At 33.4% G+C, this 23,887-nt stretch overlaps 4 protein-coding genes across 4 annotated transcripts; 2 read left to right on the top strand and 2 right to left on the bottom strand.

Moving 5' to 3' along the window:
- Positions 1-511: 511 nt before the first annotated feature.
- On the top strand, positions 512-3,705 carry LOC7465175 (transcription factor RF2b). Its single transcript, XM_024583140.2, has 4 exons — positions 512-1,236; positions 2,036-2,168; positions 2,678-2,762; positions 2,926-3,705. Exons 1-4 carry the CDS (start codon positions 632-634, stop codon positions 3,291-3,293), a joined length of 1,191 nt encoding a protein of 396 aa, XP_024438908.1. The 5' UTR covers positions 512-631; the 3' UTR covers positions 3,294-3,705.
- A 1,109-nt stretch (positions 3,706-4,814) lies between these two features.
- Positions 4,815-6,515, bottom strand: LOC7465174 (peroxidase P7). Its single transcript, XM_002319386.3, has 3 exons — positions 5,968-6,515; positions 5,688-5,882; positions 4,815-5,543 (listed from the first exon to the last, which is right to left on the bottom strand). The coding sequence occupies exons 1-3, from the start codon at positions 6,172-6,174 to the stop codon at positions 4,983-4,985; spliced, it is 963 nt and encodes a 320-aa protein (XP_002319422.1). The 5' UTR covers positions 6,175-6,515; the 3' UTR covers positions 4,815-4,982.
- Positions 6,516-7,632: 1,117 nt separating this feature from the next.
- Positions 7,633-8,900, bottom strand: LOC127904211 (biogenesis of lysosome-related organelles complex 1 subunit 1). Its single transcript, XM_052446562.1, has 3 exons — positions 8,690-8,900; positions 8,419-8,624; positions 7,633-7,900 (listed from the first exon to the last, which is right to left on the bottom strand). The coding sequence occupies exons 1-3, from the start codon at positions 8,850-8,852 to the stop codon at positions 7,811-7,813; spliced, it is 459 nt and encodes a 152-aa protein (XP_052302522.1). The 5' UTR covers positions 8,853-8,900; the 3' UTR covers positions 7,633-7,810.
- Positions 8,901-18,242: 9,342 nt separating this feature from the next.
- LOC7464730 (peroxidase 4) lies at positions 18,243-20,951 on the top strand. The gene is made up of 4 exons (XM_002319932.4): positions 18,243-18,530; positions 19,296-19,487; positions 19,569-19,737; positions 20,318-20,951. The coding sequence occupies exons 1-4, from the start codon at positions 18,306-18,308 to the stop codon at positions 20,707-20,709; spliced, it is 978 nt and encodes a 325-aa protein (XP_002319968.2). The 5' UTR covers positions 18,243-18,305; the 3' UTR covers positions 20,710-20,951.
- Positions 20,952-23,887: the final 2,936 nt, after the last annotated feature.

Below are 23,887 nucleotides of genomic sequence, written 5' to 3'. Positions count from 1 at the left end.
TAGAAAAACATTGTTTAATGATCAACAATCATTATTAATACTAAATAATTGTTTGTTTTTGTCTTTTTTAAAAAGTATTTTTTTTATCAAATTAATTTTTTATATATTTTTTAAAATTATTTTAATATGTTAATATAAATTTTTTTTTAAAACATAGAAATATTTTTTTAATATATTAAAAAATATTTTAAAAAACATTCTTAACCGTGAAACTTTATTTATTCCGTCTTTTTTAAGTTAATAACACCAAAATTATTAAAATCTCATAACAAAAAAAGGTTTTGATGGTGTTTAAAAATATAATAACGGTTGTTTTTTAAAGTACTTTTTATTATAAAATTCATTAAAATAACTTTTTAAAAAAACAAATTATTTTTAAAATTAACCTATCAAAATAATCTAAAAATATTAAAAATATATTAATTTAAAATAAAAAAATAAAAAATTTATAAAATTTTTCAAAATCATTTCTTAACCGCAGTACTAACACTGCATTCGACAGACGACACAACACTACACTTCACACTAATAATTAATTATTACACACCACTACCAAAGAAAAATAAAAAATCAAAACCTTGCCTTTTTCTTTCTTTTTCTCCTTTTTCGCTTCTCAACCATTTCTTCTTCAATGGAAACTCGAGATCCACTATCTAAACCACCACAAAATTCAGATCCACCAAAACCCAACAACCCCAACCCTAATCCCACTGTATCACCTTCTTCTTCTTCTTCTTCTTCTTCTTCAATGTTCAACAACATTCGAGGTGGAGCCCACCATCGGAGGGCACATTCAGAGATGAGTTTTAGATTACCAGAAGACATGACAATGATGATGATGGATCTTCATCCCTCAGATCAAATCAATGGCGGTAATGGTATTGGTATTGGTAATGGTAATGGTAATGGTGGGTCTTCAACAGGAAGCTTAGAAGAGATCGGATCAGAGGATGATTTGTTCTCTACGTACATCGATGTTGATAAGCTAACTGGAGGCAATAATGGGAATGGAACTGGAGTGGGAAATCAGAATGACAATGATAATACCATAAATGGAGAGAAAGGTGGGGTTTCGGATTCGGGTCCCGGTTCAGGTACTTCTAGGCCTAAGCATAGGCATAGTTATTCGGTGGATGGGAGTGTCTTTGGTGGGGGAGAGGTGATGGAGGCTAAGAAAGCAATGCCGCCTAATAAGTTAGCCGAGCTTTGGTCTATTGATCCTAAAAGAGCTAAAAGGTGCGAACTTTTTTGTTTTCTGATTATGGGTTTTGCTTAACGTTTTGACTTTTATAGGTTTTTGTGGGAAAAGGGTGTGCGTTTGTTTTCCATTTGAGATAGTGTAATGTTTTTTATTTTATGGTTTAATTGTTGTTGATTTTGGGTGTGGAAAATGGGGAAAGTGTGATGCTTGCTGGATTTAAAAATTTTGTTTTTGGGTTTAGAATCTTGGTTTTGATTTGTCAAACTTTGTTACAATCTGTCACATTACTGTTAAATTGTTAATGTTTTGACCTGCCTGTTGAATTGTTGGATCGTGGGATTTAAGAGTTTTTTGCTACTGTCTGATATTGAATAGTGATGAATTGTATAGTATTGGTGGCAAATGGATACTCTAGTATATAATTGAACCCTAAGAAGAATTTAAGAAACCAGGTTACCGTCTGATATAGATTTTGATTGTCTTGTGAGCTTTAGTAGTTTTCTTCATCTTATACTGACTTGCCATTCACCAACCACTTTATCATACCTGGGATTTAAGTTATGTTGGAATACGGTGGGATTTAAGAAATGTTAGTGAGTGTTCTGTTTTAGGTGATTGGATCTACCATTTAACATTGGGAATTTTAAAGGGCATTTAAATGTTTAAAAGTATAGCCACCTCAAACATACTTTTCGTAGTTTTCTTTTAATGATGATTTTGAATATATAAACGAAGACAAGCAAAGACATGCATCCTCGTCTCTGGATTTTTTTTTTCTTCAAAAAATTTGGCAGCTCTTTTGCTTATGCTGACAACATAGTCGTTGGTTCACAGGATACTTGCAAATAGGCAGTCTGCTGCTCGCTCTAAAGAGAGGAAGGCCCGATACATACTAGAACTTGAGCGCAAAGTTCAAACCCTCCAAACAGAAGCAACCACTCTTTCTGCACAACTATCTCTATTTCAGGTTTGTGCTTGTAAGTTGAAATTTCAGCATGGATTTTTTCTACCTTGGTTATATTTGTATAACCTATCTATACCTCATCTGTCTACTGCAAGGATGGCTCTCGTTAATCTGATCCATGTTCATTGGATGGATGATCATGATAATGCCTAGACAAACAAAAATATTTTGCTTATGATATAGTAAATGATTTTGTTATTGGATGGTGATTCTCATGAAACTTTGTTTAGCTAATAATCGGATCACAAAACCTTCCTTTCCAAGAAAGCTCTTTCACAAGGCAAGCTTGAAGATGCAAAAAGATTGCAAGTAAAGATTTACTTTGTCCACATCTCTTGCATTATCATTGAATTTTCAGTACTTCTAATTAAGAACACCATTTCTTTTTTCTATCAGTTTCATCTTATCACGTAACTTCATTGTCTGCCACAGTGCTTAGTCCAATTTTAGTGCTCTGCTACTTTTGGATTTTGGTCAGGATGATGATCCTGTTTCTCTTCTTTCTCATATAGAGGGACACTACTGGTCTAAGTACAGAAAACACAGAGCTTAAGCTTCGGTTACAAGCTATGGAGCAACAGGCCCAATTGCGTGATGGTAAGTGGGATGCCTGCTTTCTGCTTATATCACGTGTGCTACCTGATACGTACTCTTTTCTTTTCTTTGGTCATTTCTTCTTTTCAATTTGTTATTTAATGCTAGGACATCATATTTGGTTGAAATTATGGTAGATCTTATTTTGTTTTTTATTATTCTGTAGCTCTGAATGAAGCACTGAAGAAGGAAGTAGGGAGGCTCAAGATTGCCACTGGGGAAATGTTAAGCCCTTCCGATTCATACAACTTGGGAATGCACCAAATGCCCTTCACCCCGTCCAACTTTTTCCCACTTCCTTCGCAACCAGGACCTGCTGGTCACCCAAACATGCAATTACCTTCATTTACTCATTCTCCATCCAGTATGTCCACCCGCCATATACATCAGGTTGATTCTCAGAGTCTCTCAGACTATATGCAGAATGACCCTATCGGACGGTTGCAGGGGCTTGATATCAGTAACAAAGGATCACATATTGTAAAGTCAGAAGGTCCCTCGCTTTCTGCAAGTGAAAGTAGCACCACATTTTGATGCAAACTGGCTGCTGACTGCTGACTGCTGACTTGTCCATGGTGTGCCTGTGTGGTAGATTGTTTATAGAATGACATCCAGTCACTTAGAGAAGGTTTTTATTTTGATTTCATTATTCATTCCATTCATGCTGTGGGGTCAATTCCTAATTATTTATTCATAGGGTTCTCCAGAAAGGGAAGCACCCTGGTTTTGATGCAATTTGTAAGGGTCCCTTGTTTAACATGGGATTTTGTGGTGATATAGAACTTAATGGAATGTAAGGTCATTCCTGTTGGATGTCAAGATATGATGGGATATTATGCTGTTGTTGTCTGATTCTTTGTATCTCATTTCATTTGATACCGTGTGGACAGTCATATTACTCTTGAACCATTTCCTGGATTGATTGAAATGAACTCCATTTCCTCCCTCTCCTCTCACTCGTGTGTGTGTGTGTGTGTGTTTTTGCCTTCACATTGGATGTTTCCGGCACTTATGCTAACTGTGGCCCCATAATTTTCTCTAGGAAATTTAGCATTTTTTTATGAAGTGAAGAGCTAAAGAATTCCGTTGTTTTCTCTGTGGAGGAAATTGCCATAGGAAAAACCATGCTGTTTCGATTGCTGTCAGTAAATTGGGTGCTTTAACATGGGACATAACTAAAGTCCCATTTATCATCTGTCCAGGGGTTGCGGGCTTGGAGAATGCTCTTAACTAAAATTGGGTGAAACTGTTTTTCTAAAAATTTTAATTTTTTTTTATTAAAATTTAATATATTTTAGATTGTTTTGATATACTGATATTAAAAATAATTTTTAAAAAATAAAAAAAATTATTGATATATATTTCAGCATAAAAAATTATTTAAAAAACAACCATAACCACATTGTATCTAATAACAGGAGAGGCTGGGGAAGGTTTCTTTTCATGTATACTCTCTATTATATAGGAGAGGCTGGGGAATGTTTCTTTTCATGCAAATTCACAACAACATTGTATGACGCATGAGGTTTGGCAGTAGATGGTGTGACTGGATGTCAGTCTATAAACAACATCAAAAATCAAAATTGAAAAATATAAGAGTTTATATTGAAAATTCATTACTTTTTAGAAGATTAAAATATTACTCTCTTTCTCAAATCTCGGTTGCATTCCTCGAAACTTGTAGAATTGGAAACTTGAGAAATCTATCTTCGGGATAGATACCAAATTCTCTGAGTGCATTCCTCAAGAAATCTCTCGAAGGACTTAACTTGGCAAATTACCTTTCAAGCTGTGAAATCCCGAATTCAACAGGGAGTGGTTTCATTCCAAGCTCTTTCAAATATTTGTCAAATATCCTGCCAATGAGCTAGAGGGCCCTATCCCCCACATCAAAGCCTCCTACACAGCTCCAATGGGGCCTCATTTGCCTGCACCTTTATGAGTTGTTCGAACATAATTACAATTATTTCATTTTTGGCTTTTCTCATAAATTAAGCTACTAGTCATATTTTATAATGTGTTCATTTGTCTTCTGCGTTAATGAAGACGAAGGTATAAAGCTCTTTAATTTTGAAAAATATTTCTTGAATCCGGAAACAATTTTACATATGAAATAGCATTATGTAAGCAAACAAAAGAACGAAAAGATTGAAATTAACACAATGACAGACAATTTCAACTTGCCCATTCAATGAAACAAGGCAACGCACATTCGATATCAAGCTAGTTATTAACTTTTCTGCAATTCATTCTGATCTCTCCATTAGTTCCAGTGAGGGGCTTCATATTTCCCATCTTGACCATGGAAGCAGAGAAGTCTGTCAGAAATCTGTCTGGATTAATGTAACCATAATACTTCACTAGCGAATCGCTACCACTACCATCACCCTTAAACAGCTCTTGGTCAGAATGTAGGAGACCTTTTTTGGCAAGCAAATCCCTGAAATATTGTGCATCAAATCTTGTTGTGGTTGAATCAAAAGGCTTCGTGTTATTGTCCCCTCCAGTTCTTGGGCAGCTATATTTCAAGGAAGCAGCAAATTTGTAGTTTATATTGGTGTCGTTGTAAATCCTGTCGCGGAAAGTGGTGCACCGAGCAAGTCCAATGGTGTGGCCTGCTGAGAGGACAACTAGGTCCGTCAGGTTTAGCCCATGAGATTGGAAGTTAGAGAGAAGTTGTGAGAAGTTAAAAAACGGGGGAGGAAGATTGGTGTTTGCATCGTTTTTGCTTGCAGTTCTTGAATCTCTTCTGCCTAGTAACACCTTGTACGCAGGACCTCCCAGCTGCAACACAAAAACAAGCTTGATTCATTAATGATATGATTCTTGCACACAAATAAAGATCATAATGAAAGGAAACTTCTTAGAAGAGGAAAATAAATAAAAAACAGTTGGATTTATGCTATAAGAATATCAATGCCTGCTTACAAGGTTCACAGAGTCGCGAGCTGCGACAGCTAAAATGTCAGCACATGACACCACATTGGCAGAGCAAGCTTGGTTAATAGCTGATTTAATTTGGTCAACCACTTCAAAGCCCCTGAGTGAATTCAAATTGGGAAGGGCTGTCTTCTCTCCAGTGAAGTTGGCTGTGTCATCTAGAAGCACTGATCCATCACAACCCTGAAGCCAAAGCAACATTAAACATCTACGTCTGCTATATTGAGCAATAGAAAAGTGAAGAAGTTTAAGCTTGAAGTAAACTTACATTGACAAAGCAGTCATGAAAATGCATTCGAAGCAGCGAAGCTCCCATACGTGGCTCACGCCGGATTGCCTGCTTAGTAATTTTTCTAATGATTGGCAGGGCTTGAGGGCACACTTTGTCGTAGAAGTCAGGTGTCAACTGTGCACTTACAGGGATCAAAATAGCCACTAATGTTGCAAAATACAAGAAAGATTGTATAGCAGCCATAGTTATTAAGCTCAGAAAGTTTATATAAAATTGCAGTGCAAGTACTAGAACGAAGAAGCATGTCTATTTATAGGCAGAAACGATGACAATATCACTTCTGTTTGTTCTTTCTGTATATTATAATATTTTAGTTAGTAGCAACTAGTGCATTTACATTCATCAATTGTACGCTTTCATGGCCCAGAGATTACCAGATGTTCGACTCTATCAAATAAGAAGCTGACATTCTGGAGCTTCCTTCTTCCAACGGGAATGTTTGACCACATATTAACATTTCAGGTTTATTGCATTTACAAAGTAAGTGTCCTGCACGTTGCCATATTTGATTTGGTTTTTTAATATATAACGTGCCTCTTACATTCATAGTCTACCACCAAGGACGATAAATCTATTGCATGGTAGGTGTGAGTTTCTTTGTATAATTGAGGGCTGCAACATGCCTTGTTCTTCTACCAAATTATCATGAGAGAGCCGATGATGAACTGTTGCTCAGCTGGCTCTAGTATCCCTTCTCTTCTAAGAGATCTCAAGATCGAAACCTCTTCTGTATAACAAAAGGAATCCCTCCATTAGGGAATTGTATGATTATTAAAGAGATCTTTTCTTGTTTGGTTATATTATATATGAAGGCAATAGATGGTGTGATAGAACATTTTGAATTAACTTAACCAGCTGGTTCGAACTAGACAAGCCTTCTTCTCAGCTAAGGGTTTGGGCTAGAAACCAGTTCCCACAATGTGTGCATGGTGGATGAGAAACAGACTAAAAGCTTCCTCAAGGTATCAATATGTTGAATTTCAGTATGATATGAAACTGAATCCAGGTTAACAAAGAACATATTAATTAGTGCATAGAAATTATTGTGAAGGATTATTAATATATAGAATCATTCTGGTGAATATCCTGGATTGCTGCATTGATGACTTATAAATCAAACTTTACGTAGATGAACCATAGATTGTTTACTTGTAAACTACTTGTTTGCAATGATGGGGGCCATGGCACCCCATTCACAAAAGACCTATCATTCAAACTTGCAAACGATCTGCCATTCACTTGTAAATAATGAATCATTCACTTCACAAATCATTCACACTTCATAAATGATCCATGGTTCAGCCATTGCGAAAGACTCCACCTTTCAGTATTTGCAAATGAGCTGTTCTTCATTTGTCTTGCTTCTGTGTTCCTCCACAAGTCATTTCTGTGATGAATTTATAAAAACAACCTGGAAGAAAAAATGATAAAAAGAAATGGTAAAAACAGTGGCACATTGATTGGATGGCAGATGAGAAACATAGCTTAAGATTTCCATAGGACATTGGCATCGTTATAGAAAGCATTCTGAGGAGTTCTCCATTAATTGGGATTCAAGGGATCTGACTTTGCACTCCAGCTAATGACAAACACATGCACACACATAAGCAGAAAATCTACACATCAATTGGGCACGTAGAATTGCAAAGAATTGTTTTATTAAAAAAAACGACAATAGTACATGAATACAATAAAGAACTATTAAAGCAAACATGATGAAGTTTACAGTAAACACAAACTTGTGGTAACTGATCTGTCTGAGGCAGAAATTTCTCCATTCAGTGAAATATAGTAAAAAACATACTTTTCAACTATAAGTTCATTCTTTGTGAATGTTGTGTATCGCAGTGGTTATGCTTTTACAGTCATACTCCATTGTCTTCATCCAGTTCTCAAAGTCCCCAATCTCCTATAGCACAGCATGAAAAAGAAAAAAGAAAACACTTTGAGTTGAAACTTAAAACAGCAACAAAAGGATTAGTACTACTCACTCCATCAATATTCCTTAACCAAATCATTCCTTCTTACTTAGTACATATAGTTGTCCATGAACACACAAAATTGACCCGTCTAAGCATCAAGGTGAGGCCCACAAGCTGGATTCCTAACCCGCATGTGGGGCGACTGTCAAAATCAATCCATAATAACCCTTTTTTTTTTTTTTTTCAAATGAGCAATGCTAAATGCAGTCGCGACTGCAATCATCCAAGAAGTAAGCGAACCCACATGTATCTGCGAGGTTCACTGCGCATGGAGGCTACACACAGCCCCAGATGAGCACATTTGCAACTAAACACTTAGCATGGACATGGTTCTTCCCCTTCCTTGATTGCAAAATCATACTTGAATTCTTTAATCCACAATTCAATCATAAATTTAAAATCCCAATAATTAAAAAAAAAAAGGATAATAAAGAGAAAGACAGACCTTAATAGCGGTATTAATGGAATGAGTAGCAGTAAGCCACTGATCACTCTGCTTCATAAACCTTACAATACTTGCTGCTAAACTTCTAATCTCCATCTCAATTCTCTTCTCATTAACAAACGATTCTTGCACTCCTCCATTCACTTTATCCACCAACAAATCCGCCACTCTCGCCGCTTCTTTCTTCGCTTTCTCTGTCTCAATCACTAAAACCCTAAAATTTTAAAACTCTGAAATCCAAATTCAGAGAGGGAGAAAAATTGCAACTCACCCGTGGTTTCCCGGAGACGAAGGGAGGTGTGGTTGTGATCGGTGAAGATTTGGAGGAGAGATGACTCTAGGTCGTTGCCGGTTGGGTTCGATTGCGGTGGCTTTTCACACTCCGGTAAGTGCGGCCTGCGCGTACGCGCTGATGGACGCTGCGGTGAGTTCATTCGAAGTGAAATTTCTGTTTTTTCTGTGTGCTGCTCCCCGTTAGATTTTTTTTTGGTTTTAATTGGGCTTTGGATATTAAATATATGGTCCGGGCTGTGAAAGGCTGTCTGGGCTTAAACTTTTCAAATTTTATGGGCTTACTTTTCTATCAACCATGTCCATTTCATCGAAGGACGGTGCTATCATCTCAAGTTAATACGAATTTTATTACTTCTTGAAAATCCCTTCTTTCTAATCAAGGACGTGTTTGATTGCAGGACGTGTTTGATTGCAGGAAAGTGAATTTCTGGAATTTACTTTTTTTGTTTTTCCATGTTTGGCAACAACATGGAAAACTAGTCAACGGAAACTTAATTCCGGTCAACACAGAAAACACAACTTTAACAAAGAAAAGTGTTTTCCTTTTGATAAGAACCGGAAAACACTTTCCTTTTCTTTCATTACACACATTTTTCTCAAATTCTCAAATCACGGTCTCTCTTTTCGTCAACAATTGGGAAGCAGCAACAAGTGCATCATTTCCATTCTTCCTCACTCACATCCTGCAGAACCGGCAGAACCAAACAAACCACAAATCAAAGCAAAATCCCTACCCTGAAGATTACTGTGAATCAATCAAAGCAAAATCCCTACCCTGAAGATTATTGTGAATCAATCAAAGCAAAATGGCCAAACTTCCCTAGCAAAAAGCATTCCCTACCCGGTTTCCCTGTCCTCGGTTAGCCACCATATCAAGGAATTAATCAACCCTTGCTCTTTTTTTTTCAAGTCCCAATAGAAGTAGTCGGGGGGGAGAGGGAGGAGAACTGGGAAGGAGGAGCGGGAAGGGGAAGGGGATGACAGAAACCGAACAGGGAGAAACCGGGGAAGGGAAAGGGGATGAGAGAAACCGAAACCGAACAGGGGAAGGGGAAGGGGATGAGAGAAACTGAAACCGAACAGGGGAAGGGGAAGGGGAAGGGGAAGGGGAAGAGAGAAACCAGGGGAAGGGGAAGGGAGAAACCAGGGGAAGGGGAGATGAGAGAAACCGGGGAAGGGGAATTAGAGGAAGGGGCATGAGAGGTGACTGCAGGGGAATCCACCGAGACCGAGAGGAAGTTTAATAAGGGGAATTAACAGAATCAAATATAAAAACGTTGATAACACTAAAAAGCATGTTTTTTTTGCCACAATTATTGTTTTATTTTGCTATATTTATAGATGTGCTTGTTTTATTTTGCTTTGATTAATTTATGATTAGTGTTTGATTATATTTGTTACATATGGATAAATTTGTGGGACGATGCTGGTAATTATATGGATTTCATTGCGCAATTTCTAATCGTTGTGAACTTTGAATTGTATAATTTTCAAAACAGTTTTATTGTATTGATTGTGTAAGTATTTTATATGCTTTTTTTAATATTTATTTCCCTAAATTTTTAGGTTTTGTTATCAGAAAACTTCACTTTCATGTCATGGATAGTAAGATAATTCATGCAGCATGTATGGGAGCAGCTGTAACTGTGATAGCAACAGGGGTAGCTATTATTGAACAAGAAAGAAATAGAATTTATATACCAAGAGAACCACGTATAAATTATTTTTCAGTTCATTTTCCATAACATAACCAAACACTGGAAAGTGTTTTCCAATTCATTTTCCATAACACTACCAAACATCGGAAAATACTTTCCAGAAATTCACTTTCCCCGGAATTCACTTTCCAAAAGGAAACAACTTTCCTACAAACAAACGGAGCACAAATTCTAATTAATTTTCGAAATTAGTCCATCACTTGAATGGTAAATTTAACTGATCCATGGTATTTCAGTTGATTTTCCATTATGCTTTCAAAATAAAAATTTTGAATATAAAATTGAATGTTTTTAGCATCAAGAATAAGTATAACTAGTTTTGTATTAGCGTTCCGTTGCGAGCAGTTATTTTTTCCAATAAAAAATAAATATGCATTCTCTTTTATACATTCTTGGATATATAAAAAAATTATCAATCATAAATCAAAATATTTATACATGTATCTAGTTATTTAAATTAATATTTAATCAATAAATAACTAAGATTAAGATATTTGATCTCTCAACACAAACCATGTACTTAATTGTATTTAACAACTATGTTTCTTAGAATATTATTTTCATTTAGTGAAACATATTTTTCATATCTTAATTAGACGATAATAAAGCGCATGATAGATTTTTTGTATTAAACCTATTTATAAAAAGTAAAGAACCAAGATAGACATGTGGGAACGAGATAACAAAGGTAGATCATTGACAACAAATGATGAAAATCGAATTTTTTTTAGGTTTGAATTAAAAAAAATAGATCATCAATAATAAAGAGTGAAGTTTAATTTTTATTTTTTTAAAATTAAGGGACAAAAAAAGCATTAAACAAAAACAAAGAAAAACAAATAATAGCCTGGATGTTGTGGATTAAATCGTTAAACCTGCGACTTGGCTAATGGACTTAATTGGGTTCAATGATTTTTTTTATCAATTCTTTTTAAACCAAATATAAAATAGGCAAAATAAAACAAAAACAAAAAAACAAAAGGAGCCCCTTCGTATAGGCCTGGACATTAAAAAAAAAAACAGCCTAGACACGTGGGTCTTCTAACCCAATACGCACACCTAGGTCTTTCTTATTTTTTTTTATTTCTTAAAGGGATGGATGACATTTAAAAAAAAACAACATACGACTCGTCATTTGCTTCTTGCAGACTTTAGTCAGTAGAAAATTGAGGGTTTAGTTTTTTCTATTAAAAACTCATTTTCAACTAATTTTTAACTCAAAACACCTAGAAAACACCATAAACACCTTGATAAACCTATTCATAGCCACAAAAAAAAAAAACAACTTAAAAAATCCAAATCAACTCGCCACCAAAATTATTCTCATGACCAAATCTACCCTCAAGCAAAGAGAAGGAAAGAAACACTTAGGCCGAACTCCCCTCGTGAAATGAAACTCATTGACATAAAAATTAACTATTTTTGTGGTCAGAATCATCGACAACAACAAATGTTTTTCTCTACACTGGAATTCGGCGAGCCTCTCTTTCTCCTCACACAAAAAAAAGATTGAAAAATAAGGGAAATAAAGTTTGGTACTGAAATTGAATTTCAGGAAACTAAAGGGACCGGTTACCTATTAGCTAAAAAAGATGGAGGACTAAAATGAGTTTTTAAACTAAAATTCTAACGCACCAACTATTTTACCCACCGTTCGCACTTTAGTTTTTCTGTCTTTCAATTCAACCCTTTGTTTTAAAAAAAAATATGCAACTAGGTGCTAATTTAACTCAAAAGGGCTCATTTGCGCAAAAAAAAAGTTTGAGGACTAAACTAAAAATTAAAAAAAATCACTATTCAAATCCAAAAGTACATGAAGAAATGTTCTCTCTATCATACGTACTATTTCTGTATATTTTGTCTCAAGACTAAACACTATATAAGATAGTTTTTTCTTACTATCTCTTGACAAAATAGAAAGAGATAGAGATGTTATCCCTCATTTCTATTAAAAGCCGTTAAATTTTGCCAAATAAAATAATAGTGTAAGTCAAGGAAGGAAGAGTTAAATAACTCTATTATTAACCCTAATAGAGTCATAAAAGCTTCTAATTGATTTTGCGAAGCAATTTGAGAGTGAACCTTTCTATACTACTTGTGCTCATGTGATATCTTTAAATATTTAAGGGTAAAAGTCAACAATCCCTTCAGTAAGAACTTGTTTTAGATCGATATAGAGAATTTCTATATTATAAAAGAGATTGAGTTGATTTTTTTCAGTTAATTAAATAAACGTGGATGGATGATGATTCTTCATTAAAATAGCATACCCCCCCATCTACTACTCTCCTAATCCTCATTTAAATTAAATAAAGTTTGGTCAATGTTTAGATTCCTAACGTGTTCCAATTTTTTTCCCATGTCATGAATTTTTTTTATAAGATTGGTAAACCTAATTAAATCAAGTTGTCGGCTCCCAATAAATGGACATGGAATTTCAAGCCCCTCTTGTCAAATTATACATCTATATCGCTCGCATGCCAGAAATTTATGGCCGTCTGGTGAGATTTCACGTATACTGATAGCGATAAGAACCTTCCTTGCTTAAATATCAGACCAAATTATTCTCATAATATATATTCAAGCCTTGATACATGGAAAATATCAAATTAAACAAGAGGATTCATTTCCCAAATTCTGATTCCCGCTGTTTTAATGTGTTCTCGTGGAGGGTCAAGTGAGATTTGTACGGTAACCTTACATTATTTTTTGCAGGTTAATGCTCTTCAACTAAGGAAATCTGGCAGATCGATGAGGCAGCATCTTGTTTTGACAATGTTCACAGTTCCTACCCAATCCTTAGCAGCTCATGCAAGCAATGGCACTTAAATTCTTTAACTTTGAAACAGTTCCTTGACTATTTGCAAGAAAGAGCCGCCGGCAATAATTTGAATGGTACGTTTTAACTAATTTTCTATTTGAAGCATAGAACACTTGCAATATTTTTATTTTTTGAACACACTAGACAATTAATGAAGTTATTGTCAGTGAGCTTAGTCGTGATTACTATTTTGGATTTGAATTTAAGAGAAAGTATGCAAGAAAATGTTCTACATGATTACATGTTTACCTAAAATGAAATTACAAAGGGAATTTGCTGGTTTAAGGTGTTTTTTCATAAGAATATATTAAAATAATGTTTTTTTAGAATATTTTTATTTATTTTTAATATTAAAACTATTGAAAAATATTTAAAATAATATTAATTCAATATTATTTTAAATAAAAATAATTTAAAAAACACTTTAACAAACAAACTTTCCACATGTTGAATAATACCTTTATTGTTTTATTTTTTTTTTCAAAAAAAACGGCCAATTAATCATTTTCCTTAGGCATGTACTCTTACTGGGTATGTAGTAAGTAGATATTTCTAGTAAGAAGTGCGTCGCCATTTCATATAAGGTCAAGGACTAATTATTATAGGTCATATTAATTTTAAAAAAGTGAAATTAAATTAATATTTTTACATTGATGGGAAGAACGTTGGAATCTTAAGCAGATAATTTGTCAAGGAGTAGGTTCTGACTTTTCTTCACGTATTAAACAAATCAGATTCAATTGTTAATTAAGATATTGTAAATCATAAATACTGCCTTTCTTTTGGTAATTGTTATCTTTGATAAATCAAATATGTCGGCAAGTGAAAAGGATGCCTTGCATTTGGCGTCTAGCTTGCTAGTTACCCTGATAAGGCCTGTATCATTCTTTTTTCTTTTTTTCCCCTTTAATTTAATTAGAATTCCCAATGAAAATAATTTATGATGATGTAAAAAGTATTATGTGAAGTAATTTTTTCATATGAAAGCTGTAATTAATTAATGAGGTTAGTAATTTTCTTATTTTATTTGCGAAGCACTTTCATTTCAATTAAAATTAAAACACAAAACTGTTCACAATAATAAAACGACAAATTGAAGCTCTTTGAAAACATCATGCAGATAATCGACTATTTTTGTACTCTAGCTTAGTAAAAAACATTGATAAAATAATAAAATGTAAAAAATATTTTTTTTAAAAGTACAATTTAGAAAGTTATAGATGATATTTATGATCTACGAGTTGCAATTGTTTTTTGTGACTTTTTTAAATTTAAAAATCAACATTTACATGATTTAATAAAAAAAAAAGAGAGAGAAGAGAGAGAAAAAAGTAAAGAAAAAAAAAAAACTCGGAGACATACTGAAACTTTGACGATGACACCATCGGTAATGTTAGAAAGATCTCAACGAGACAAATCCAGTGATACCAAAAAAAGCCACCAACAGTGAATGGAGTGGGTTATACGAGCTGTTCAAATATGTTATTGAGCCGCTTGTGTGGCCTACTACAATCACTGTTGGTGACCTTTGTTAGATTTGTCTCGTCGAGATCTTTACAACGATACTGGTGATGTCATAATTAGAGTTTTTGTGTGTTTCTGAATTTTTTTTCTTTCTTTCTATCTTTTTTTCTCTCTCTTCCCTCTCCTTATTAAATCACGTGTCCATCAATTTTACAATTAAAAAAAGTTACAAATTATACTTGAGAATCACATGTCATTTATGTATCTTTAAATTATATTATTTTTCTAAATATTGTTTATATTGTATTATTTTATCATATAATTTTTTACTAAGCTGATAACCAAAAAAAAACCAAGTAATCTAATCTATGCACTTTCTTGATTAAATATAAAGTAAGAAGTCTCATCATATATCTGAATTTTGGTTAGAGTTGTTTGAGATTATGATACACAATATTTTTAAAATAATTTTTTATTTAAAAATACATAAAAATGATTTTTTTTTTAGTTTTTAATAACATATCAAAATCATAAAAATATTTAAAAATATTAATTTAATAATTTTTTATAAATTAAAAACACTTTAGAAAAGTAAGTAAAAACATAGGAAAAACCACGTCAAAGACCTAGAATATATGTTGCCATATTGCTGGTGCCAACTGTCCATCTTTATAAAAGTTAATTATGTCCTTGTTGGTAGTCAAAAGTTTCTATGGCTAACACTGTTATGTCACAAGAGTAGCAAAAGAGAAGAGAACTTCGACTTCTTGAAAAACAGGAGAGGCATTAAATGATAAACTACAAAACCCCTTCTAGGCAACTAGCTTGGACGAGGTATCCTCCCTAAGCTAAATGATTTTTATTTGGTATATTAGTATATTCAAATAATTAAAAAAATATTTATTAATATTTTTACAAGATAAATAAATTTTAAAGGGATATTTAGAAGTGTGGTTGCGGTTCTTTTTCAAAGTATTTTTTACTCCAAGAAAACATTAAAATAATACTTTTTTATTTGTTAAAAATTATTTTTGATATTAGCGTATCAAAATGATCTGAAATCAAAAAAAAAATATAATTTAAAATAAGAAAAAATTAAATTATTTCAAAATTGTTTTTGAAATGCGCCAATAAACAGTAACTAACCCTTGACAAATATTTCTCATGTCAGAAACTAATCTGACTTGATTTGTTAAAAAATATGAAAAAACAAAATTTTAACACCAAGTGAAAAAAAAATTCATTTTCTTTTCAATAAGCCAGGTTGGGTGTAATTTTTCTATAAGAAAGTATTTTTATCAGTCAGGTGAAAATGTTTCTAAAAAATATAAATTAAAATTACCTAGAATACAAAGATTAGTTAAAGACAACGAAATTAACAAAAATATATCAAAGAATCATCTCAACCTAATAGTTTAAGCTGTTAGGTGAAGTCTTAGAATATAATTTATATTATTCTCTAACACATCCTCTCAAGTGAAAGCTCTTTAGACTTGAAAGTTGTACAAATCCACATTATTTTGTGCTTAATTTTTATCAAATAAATGGGATGGTGAGATTCGAACTCGTGACTACTTGGTCATCAAAGCTCTGATATCATATTAAAAAATCATCTCAATTTAATAGCTTAAACTATTAAATAAAATTTTAAAATATAATTTATATTATTCTCTAACATCATACATCGAGTTTAGCCTTAAAATCAAAAGTTGAACTCTAAACACGTGCTTGCCCACCTGGTAGTATGATAAAAGTGTTTACTGTGATAATAACAACCATGCTTTCCGCTCACACCACTAACGCATATAGCATTTTGTAGTGGAAGTGTAATGTCATCGATCATGTTTTGCTTCCGAGGAGCAGCGTTCTTAATGATGAATTGAAATAAATAAATAAATAAATAATAATTTAATGGCCGGAACACAACTACCCTCCCGGCACCAGAAAAAAAAAAGGATTAATTGTTGAAAAGGAAATTGTTTGTCACATGGTCACCAATTGCTGATAGGGATCACACTGTATTATTGCTTCTTTTTTTTTTTTTGTATTATTTATAAAATTTAAATACTTATATTGTATTTAAATTGTTTTAAGCCGGGAGGGTTGGGTTGTCATATTTTTTATGAAAATAAGGATGAAAGTTATGGGAGAACAATGATGATGATGGATGTAATTGAAAAGAAAACTAAAAACTGTGGGGTGTAACTAAGAAATTAAATTTATAGTTTAGGGGGAACCTGACGAAAACTCCCGGGCTTCGAGGACTATTTTGCAGTTTATTCAACATCATACGCAATAACTAAAGGAAAGCTGCCAACGTAAATATAAACTATGACGTTGATATAATTAATTTGAATTCGTTAAATAACTAAATTTTCACTATCTAAAGTTAATGGACACCAATGTGATGCATTTCCCATTCTTTAATTCATTTTTTTTTTTGTAAAAAAGTATTTTTTTTATTTTTTCAAATCGTTTTAATGTACTGATTTCAAAAATAATTTTTAAAAAATAAAAAAAAATATTATTTTGATGCATTTCTAAACGAAAAACACTTTAAACCGCAACCATTACCACAATCCCAATCAGGTTTTATAGCATCCATTATCTTGACCTCTGTCTTGAAGATGAAGAAACTTTGAAGCAGGTTTCCTTGGACTTTTTCTTTCTTCTACTTTTACCATAGCATTTCTACTTTTATCATAATATTAATTTCTTATGATTTGTTCTTAAGAAAACACGAAATTCAAATGGATTATAGTAATGGAATATCAATGATTTGTTTTTCTTTTTGATAAACAAAAGATTTAATGGAAATTTGAAGGTTCAAAGTTGATCAAATTAATCAAGTTTAATAAAAATACTAAATAATTTTATATAATCTGAACAATTATATTTATGTTTTAAAAAGATTTTTATTCAACTCATAGAAACTAATTATTCCTCCAATTTCATCAACTCCTTCAAAATCTTGGAGGTAATATCATCATAATTGAAATCTGCAATTTTAACCTTGTCACCTTAATTGGGGATTCCGGCCCAACTTTTATATCCTACCAACCAGTAAGTTTTATCCGATGACTAGTCCAAATACCAACTATTCAAATATCCAGGTTATTATCATGTCCACAAGCATGGCGTCCCAGCAAAACCTGGATTAGATTCCAAAGGAAACAATAATCATTAATAGGAATGGTCAATTATTGATTTAATTAAATGTTTATGGACCCTATTTTTGACAAATATGGTGTTAGCTACATCAACTTTTCGATTAGTTCAATTCACATAAACATGTTCTTAGACGGAGGAGTGTCTTCTTTTTCAATCAATCAAAATCAAGGTCCTAACGAATCAATGTATTTTGTCTGCTTTTTTTTTTGTCTAGACGTAGAAAATGGCATTCCATGCCATGCATGTAGTACTAGTACTAGTCTTTTTTTTTCCCGTCCTTTGATTTTTAGATTAGGTTACCTGCCTTGCCAAGAAAAGCCTCCATTAACCTCCTATATATAACCCAACCTTTCCACCATCTTGAGCTCAACACACTCAACTAGAAGCTTGCTTAGAAGCCATTGTAGCAAAGTAGCAAAATGGCTAGACCTAGCTCCTTTTCTTCTTATATGGCCATCTTTACATTAGCTTTCCTTGTGATCTTCACAAGTCACTCCTCAGCTCAACTCTCAACAAATTTTTACTCCAAGAGTTGTCCAAAAGTCTTTGGTGCAGTGAAATCTGTTGTTCAATCTGCAGTGTCGAAAGAGCGCCGGATGGGTGCTTCTCTTGTTCGCTTGTTCTTTCATGATTGTTTTGTCAGAGTATTTCTCTTTTTCTCTCTACTTAACTGAACTCTTCCCTTACTTTGCTAGGTGGTTTGTTACATGGCGTTAAATCCTTTGATTTTTTTTTTTTATATCAAAACATCAAAGTCATAAAAATAAATATTAATTTAATGTTTTTTCAAAATGAAATTACTTTAAAAAGCAACAAAAAGTAAAAACTATCACTCCTGGGTAAATTTTTTTTATCGGAATGGATTATTATATTGGCGCGCTAATAATGTGACAAACACAATTAGATCTTGAAAGGGACTGCTGTGCATAAAATATGTGTTTCTTATCATGAACAGCAAAAGTAAGAGAATTCTATGGTAAAAAACAAACTTAGAACAATTATATAGATATGCTGAAATCATGGTGATTTGACACTTCTTCACTTTTCCTTCCTTGTCTCATTTGTTACATCAATTCACTCTAACTCAGCTCCCTAATTCCTGAAGAGACTAGCATTAACTTTTGCCGTCCAAAATCATACATGTTAATTTGTATGGATTTCTTTCTTCCATTACTTCGAATTATAATGACTTCTGTAAAATTTGATTTATTTTCTTTAACTGAATCACATAAACTTTATATTTCTAGTGAAAAGAGTTAAATATATAAAAAGATTTTTATGATGATCAGAGAATAAGTATGAGTAATATATGTGTTAGGAACACCAAAAAAAACCTCTTTTTTTTGTGAGTTAATTTATTTACTTGTAAGAATTAACATTCTGGGAAAATTTATTTACTTTTCTGACAGGGTTGTGATGGGTCAATACTTCTGGAGGATACTTCCTCTTTCACCGGAGAACAAACTGCTGGTCCAAATAATAATTCTGTGAGGGGATTTAATGTTGTTGCCAAGATTAAGTCTCAGGTGGAGAAAGTCTGCCCAGGCATAGTTTCATGTGCTGATATCGTAGCCATTGCTGCTCGTGACTCTACTGTGATTGTAAGTAATCGAAAGTTCTTTCCATTTCCTCTAAGTTTTTTTGTTCAATGTTTCGTTGAGACTGTTGTTAATTTCTTGCAGCTTGGAGGTCCATTTTGGAATGTAAAACTTGGAAGAAGGGATTCAAAGACAGCTAGCCTTTCTGCTGCCAACAGTGGGGTCATCCCTCCTCCAACTTCTACGCTTAGCAACCTCATCAATCGGTTTAATAGTAAAGGCCTCTCAGTCAAGGACATGGTTGCCTTATCCGGTACGTGTATATATATATATATATATACACAATTGAGTAATATGCTAATTATGCAGAATAGTCTTCCAAAAATCAGTTTTCAAAATATCTCATTCATCGGATCGATGAATGAATCCACTATAATACTAATGGATCCTATAAAATTCAATTCAGTGGATGAGATTTTTTCCACAAGAAATATCTTCAATATGATTACTATAATTTAGGTACGTTTGATTGCGATCTTATGGTTGTTTTTCCTTGCCATTTGTTGGCTTTAATTTGTGCTGACTAGAGACGAAAAAGAAAGAAAGAAAAAGTACAAGGACAAAAAATAGTTTGATTAAAGAAATAAAAGATAAAAATATAGGATAAATTTGTTTCTAAAGATAATTTTGAAGTGAATTTTTGTATATTTTAAATAGAAAATATAAGGTGACATGATACTTTTATCCTCATTGTTTCTATTTTTTTTTTCCTGTTTTGAAACAATAACTAATTAAATGCTAAGTAAATATTGTTACCATTGTTCAATATCTATACTACAATCTTTTTTATGACATAAATGCTTCATTCTAAAGCTGTTCAACATTGGTACCAGGATCCCACACAATCGGGCAAGCAAGGTGTACAAGCTTTAGAGCTCGCATATACAATGAGACCAACATAGATAGTTCATTTGCTACCACTAGGCAAAAGAACTGTCCATTTCCTGGACCGAAAGGAGATAACAAGTTAGCACCTTTGGATGTCCAAACTCCTACATCATTTGACAACAAATATTACAAGAATCTCATCAGCCAAAAGGGTCTCCTTCACTCTGATCAAGTTCTGTTTAATGGTGGATCAACAGATTCTTTGGTTAGAACTTACAGCAGCAATCCTAAAACCTTCAGTTCTGACTTCGTCACAGCCATGATTAAGATGGGAGATATTGATCCCCTTACTGGATCCCAGGGTGAAATTAGGAAGATATGTAGCAAGCGAAATTAAACTAGAGTGAAGCTTGATCGATGATCATTTCTATCTATTAATTAATTTCCATAAATTTGAAATAAGTAATTTTTTTTTTGATTTGGTTTGCTGCTAAGGTAAGGCTTGATTGATTGTTTGTATGCGATATAGAATGAAAAACTAGAAATGTATTCGCAAGTGTGAAATATTATTAGAGGAATTCAGTTAAATTTGGATTGCAACAATGAATAAGAGATATTATGAAAGTCTATTTTGATTAATTTTAAGGATGTTGATTTTATTTTTATTTTTTAAGATTTTGTCACTTTAACCTTTGATCGCACTGACCAAATTAAACCCTCATAACTTCTGTTTAATTGAAAAACATTAGCAAGTTAAGGAGACATGAAGATGCCGTGTAATTCCTAACATTGACTTAATGTCATATTTAGAGGAGACTTGGTTTTCTTTCCTGCATGGAACCCACCAATCACGTAATTTTTTGGATCCTAATGGAGCAAGATTGAGAAATTTTATTCTAATCAATCTATCTTTCTTATAAACAATTATAACTAAATAAATAATTAATGAGGATAAGATATGATTTTTTTTTCTCTAATGCGAATGCCATGATTATTCTTGGAATCTAAAAGGTCCGGGGTCATAAACATATCCTTCACTTTGTATGTATAGTGAAATATGTTTTTTCTTTTTTAATTATGATCTCGTGTTTTTTCTTTTTTAATTTTATTCTTAGATTTTTTTATTAGTAGTGAAAATTGCCCCAACCAAGTTAACTTGGTCATATCAAAATAAATCTTACATGTTTTATTTTAAAGCATGGCTAGATAAGAAGTCGAGATGAGAGATTTTTTTTCTTTTAATTTTATCCTCATATTTTTTTTACCAGTTATATAGGTTACCTTTAACCGACCAAGTCTACTGATTCACGTCGAGAAAAATCTCACATGTTTAATTTGAAACTCGAGCTAGATAAGTTATCGGGTAGATAAATTTTATTTCTTTCAATTTCATTAATTTTTCTCAATTTTATCCTTATATTTTTTTAACGGTCATTGTCATAACCCATTTTTGGGTCACTCTCAAATTATTTTTTTTCTTTTCTTTTCTTCAAAAAAAAAAAAACTGCACGGTGCCGTTTTGAACGACACGGTGCAACTTCTTCTCCCATGCAAATGCAGAGACAGGGGAGAAAAAGATTTTTGAAATCTTTTTCCGCTCCCCCTCTCCTTAGTAAAGAAATATGCAGAATACGTGAAGGGATTCAATTGCTTTTATTCAGCTTACTTTCTCTGTTACAAGCACAGTATATATAACCAACTTTACAAAGGCTCCCTTTTCCTGATCCTATAGTTTCGGACTTATATATAGAAGGCTATTTCTATTAGGATACAATCACATGTTTACGGGGATTCTAGGATATATTTTACAGCTAACATCAGAGATATAATAGGACTCAAATACTGGAATTCCAACTTGGAGATAATTGCTCATACTTATCAACACTCCCCCTCAAGTTGGTGCGTAGATGTTGCTCATCCCTAGTTTGTTGAGACAGTCATTAAACACTTGGTTTGACAGTGCCTTGGTTAGCACATCAGCAAGCTGATCTTGAGATCGAACATGAGGAACTTCAATTAATTTTTCTTCCAGTTTCTCTTTGATAAAATGCCTATCAACTTCAACATGTTTTGTGCGATCATGTTGGACAGGATTATGAGCAATATCACATGCTGCCTTGTTATCACAGTATAACTTCATAGGGTTGACTGGCTTGATCTGTAAGTCTAGCATCAGATTTCTAATCCACAACAATTCACATATAGCTTTAGCCATTCCTCTATATTCAGCTTCAGCACTGGATCTAGCAACTACCTCTTGTTTTTTACTTCGCCATGTAACCAAGTTTCCTCCTACAAACGTGAAATAGCCTGATGTAGAACGTCGATCTTGAATCGACCCAGCCCAATCAGCATCTGTATAGCCGTGAATATCCAAATTGTGTCCTTTCGTGAATAAAATTCCTTTTCCTGGAGATGACTTTAAGTAGCGTAAGATTCGGATGACAACATTCATATGTTCTTCGCTTGAGGAGTGCATAAATTGACTGACCACACTCAATGCATAAGCTAAATCGGGTCGAGTATGTGTAAGATACATTAATCTTCCAACCAGCCTCTGATAGCGTTCCTTATTAGTAGGAACTTGATTTGAATCACCATGTAGTTTCAAGTTTTCTTCCATAGGAGTGCTAGCTGGACTGCATGCTGTCATACTAGTTTCACTCAGTAAGTCTAAGGCATATTTTCTTTGTGATAGAAAAATACCTTTATCTGATCTTGACACTTCAATTCCAAGGAAATACTTCAATTCTCCAAGATCTTTCATCTCAAATTCATGGGTAAGATGCTGCTGTAGTCTTTTCCTTTCTGCAGGATCATTTCCAGTCACTATCATATCATCAACGTACACAATGAGAGCTGTGATTTGTTTTTCGCTATGCTTTAAGAATAAAGTGTGATCTGAGTTACTTTGTGTGTAACCAACTGTCTTCATAAAATCTGTGAACCTTCCAAACCACGCTCTAGGAGACTGCTTCAAACCATATAGGGATTTTCTCAACCTGCAGACCTGTTTATTACTTTCAGCTTGCTGTTTACAGCCAGGAGGCAATTCCATATACACTTCTTCCTGGAGAGTTCCGTGTAGAAATGCATTCTTTACATCAAACTGATGTAGAGGCCAGTCGAGATTTACTGTTAGAGATGGTAGAATACGAACAGTATTAATTTTGGCCACTGGTGAAAAAGTCTCCATATAATCGATTCCATATGTTTGAGTATATCCCTTGGCGACAAGTCTTGTTTTGCACCGTTCAATAGTTCCATCGGCTTTGTATTTAATGGTGAAGACCCATCTACAACCAACAGGTATTTTCCCTTTCGGCAAGTCAACAACTTCCCATGTTGAGTTCTTTTAAAGGGCTCTCATTTCTTCATTCATTGCCTCCCTCCATCTAGAATCATCCAAGGTTTCCTGCACATTGTTAGGAATAGATACAACGGATAATTGATGTACAAATGCCATTTTTTTTTGTGATAGTCTATGGTAGGATACATAGTTATTCATAGGATATTTAACTTTAAAGTGAAGGACCGGTTCATAGTTCACCTTGGGTTTACCTCTTGTGACTCGA

The sequence above is a fragment of the Populus trichocarpa genome, chromosome 13 (assembly GCF_000002775.5).
Source record: "Populus trichocarpa isolate Nisqually-1 chromosome 13, P.trichocarpa_v4.1, whole genome shotgun sequence".
Taxonomy (NCBI): domain Eukaryota; kingdom Viridiplantae; phylum Streptophyta; class Magnoliopsida; order Malpighiales; family Salicaceae; genus Populus; species Populus trichocarpa.
The sequence above is the reverse complement of the archived record's forward strand: the minus strand, read 5'-3'. Positions and strand labels throughout refer to the sequence as shown.

What these genes read in the sequence shown, in the direction of transcription:
- LOC7465174 (XM_002319386.3), bottom strand. Translation starts at nt 6,174, where the DNA reads ATGGCTGCTATACAATCTTTCTTGTATTTTGCAACATTAGTGGCTATT. An exon ending in TTCATGACTGCTTTGTCAAT is followed by an intron (nt 5,883 to 5,967) that starts GTAAGTTTACTT and finishes CTTTGGCTTCAG; the next exon opens with GGTTGTGATGGATCAGTGCT. An exon ending in CTCGCGACTCTGTGAACCTT is followed by an intron (nt 5,544 to 5,687) that starts GTAAGCAGGCAT and finishes TTTGTGTTGCAG; the next exon opens with CTGGGAGGTCCTGCGTACAA.
- LOC127904211 (XM_052446562.1), bottom strand. Translation starts at nt 8,852, where the DNA reads ATGAACTCACCGCAGCGTCCATCAGCGCGTACGCGCAGGCCGCACTTA. An exon ending in TCGTCTCCGGGAAACCACGG is followed by an intron (nt 8,625 to 8,689) that starts GTGAGTTGCAAT and finishes TTAGGGTTTTAG; the next exon opens with TGATTGAGACAGAGAAAGCG. An exon ending in CCATTAATACCGCTATTAAG is followed by an intron (nt 7,901 to 8,418) that starts GTCTGTCTTTCT and finishes GCTGTGCTATAG; the next exon opens with GAGATTGGGGACTTTGAGAA.
- LOC7464730 (XM_002319932.4), top strand. Translation starts at nt 18,306, where the DNA reads ATGGCTAGACCTAGCTCCTTTTCTTCTTATATGGCCATCTTTACATTA. An exon ending in TTCATGATTGTTTTGTCAGA is followed by an intron (nt 18,531 to 19,295) that starts GTATTTCTCTTT and finishes CTTTTCTGACAG; the next exon opens with GGTTGTGATGGGTCAATACT. An exon ending in GGACATGGTTGCCTTATCCG is followed by an intron (nt 19,738 to 20,317) that starts GTACGTGTATAT and finishes CATTGGTACCAG; the next exon opens with GATCCCACACAATCGGGCAA.
- LOC7465175 (XM_024583140.2), top strand. Translation starts at nt 632, where the DNA reads ATGGAAACTCGAGATCCACTATCTAAACCACCACAAAATTCAGATCCA. An exon ending in GATCCTAAAAGAGCTAAAAG is followed by an intron (nt 1,237 to 2,035) that starts GTGCGAACTTTT and finishes GTTGGTTCACAG; the next exon opens with GATACTTGCAAATAGGCAGT. An exon ending in ACAGGCCCAATTGCGTGATG is followed by an intron (nt 2,763 to 2,925) that starts GTAAGTGGGATG and finishes ATTATTCTGTAG; the next exon opens with CTCTGAATGAAGCACTGAAG.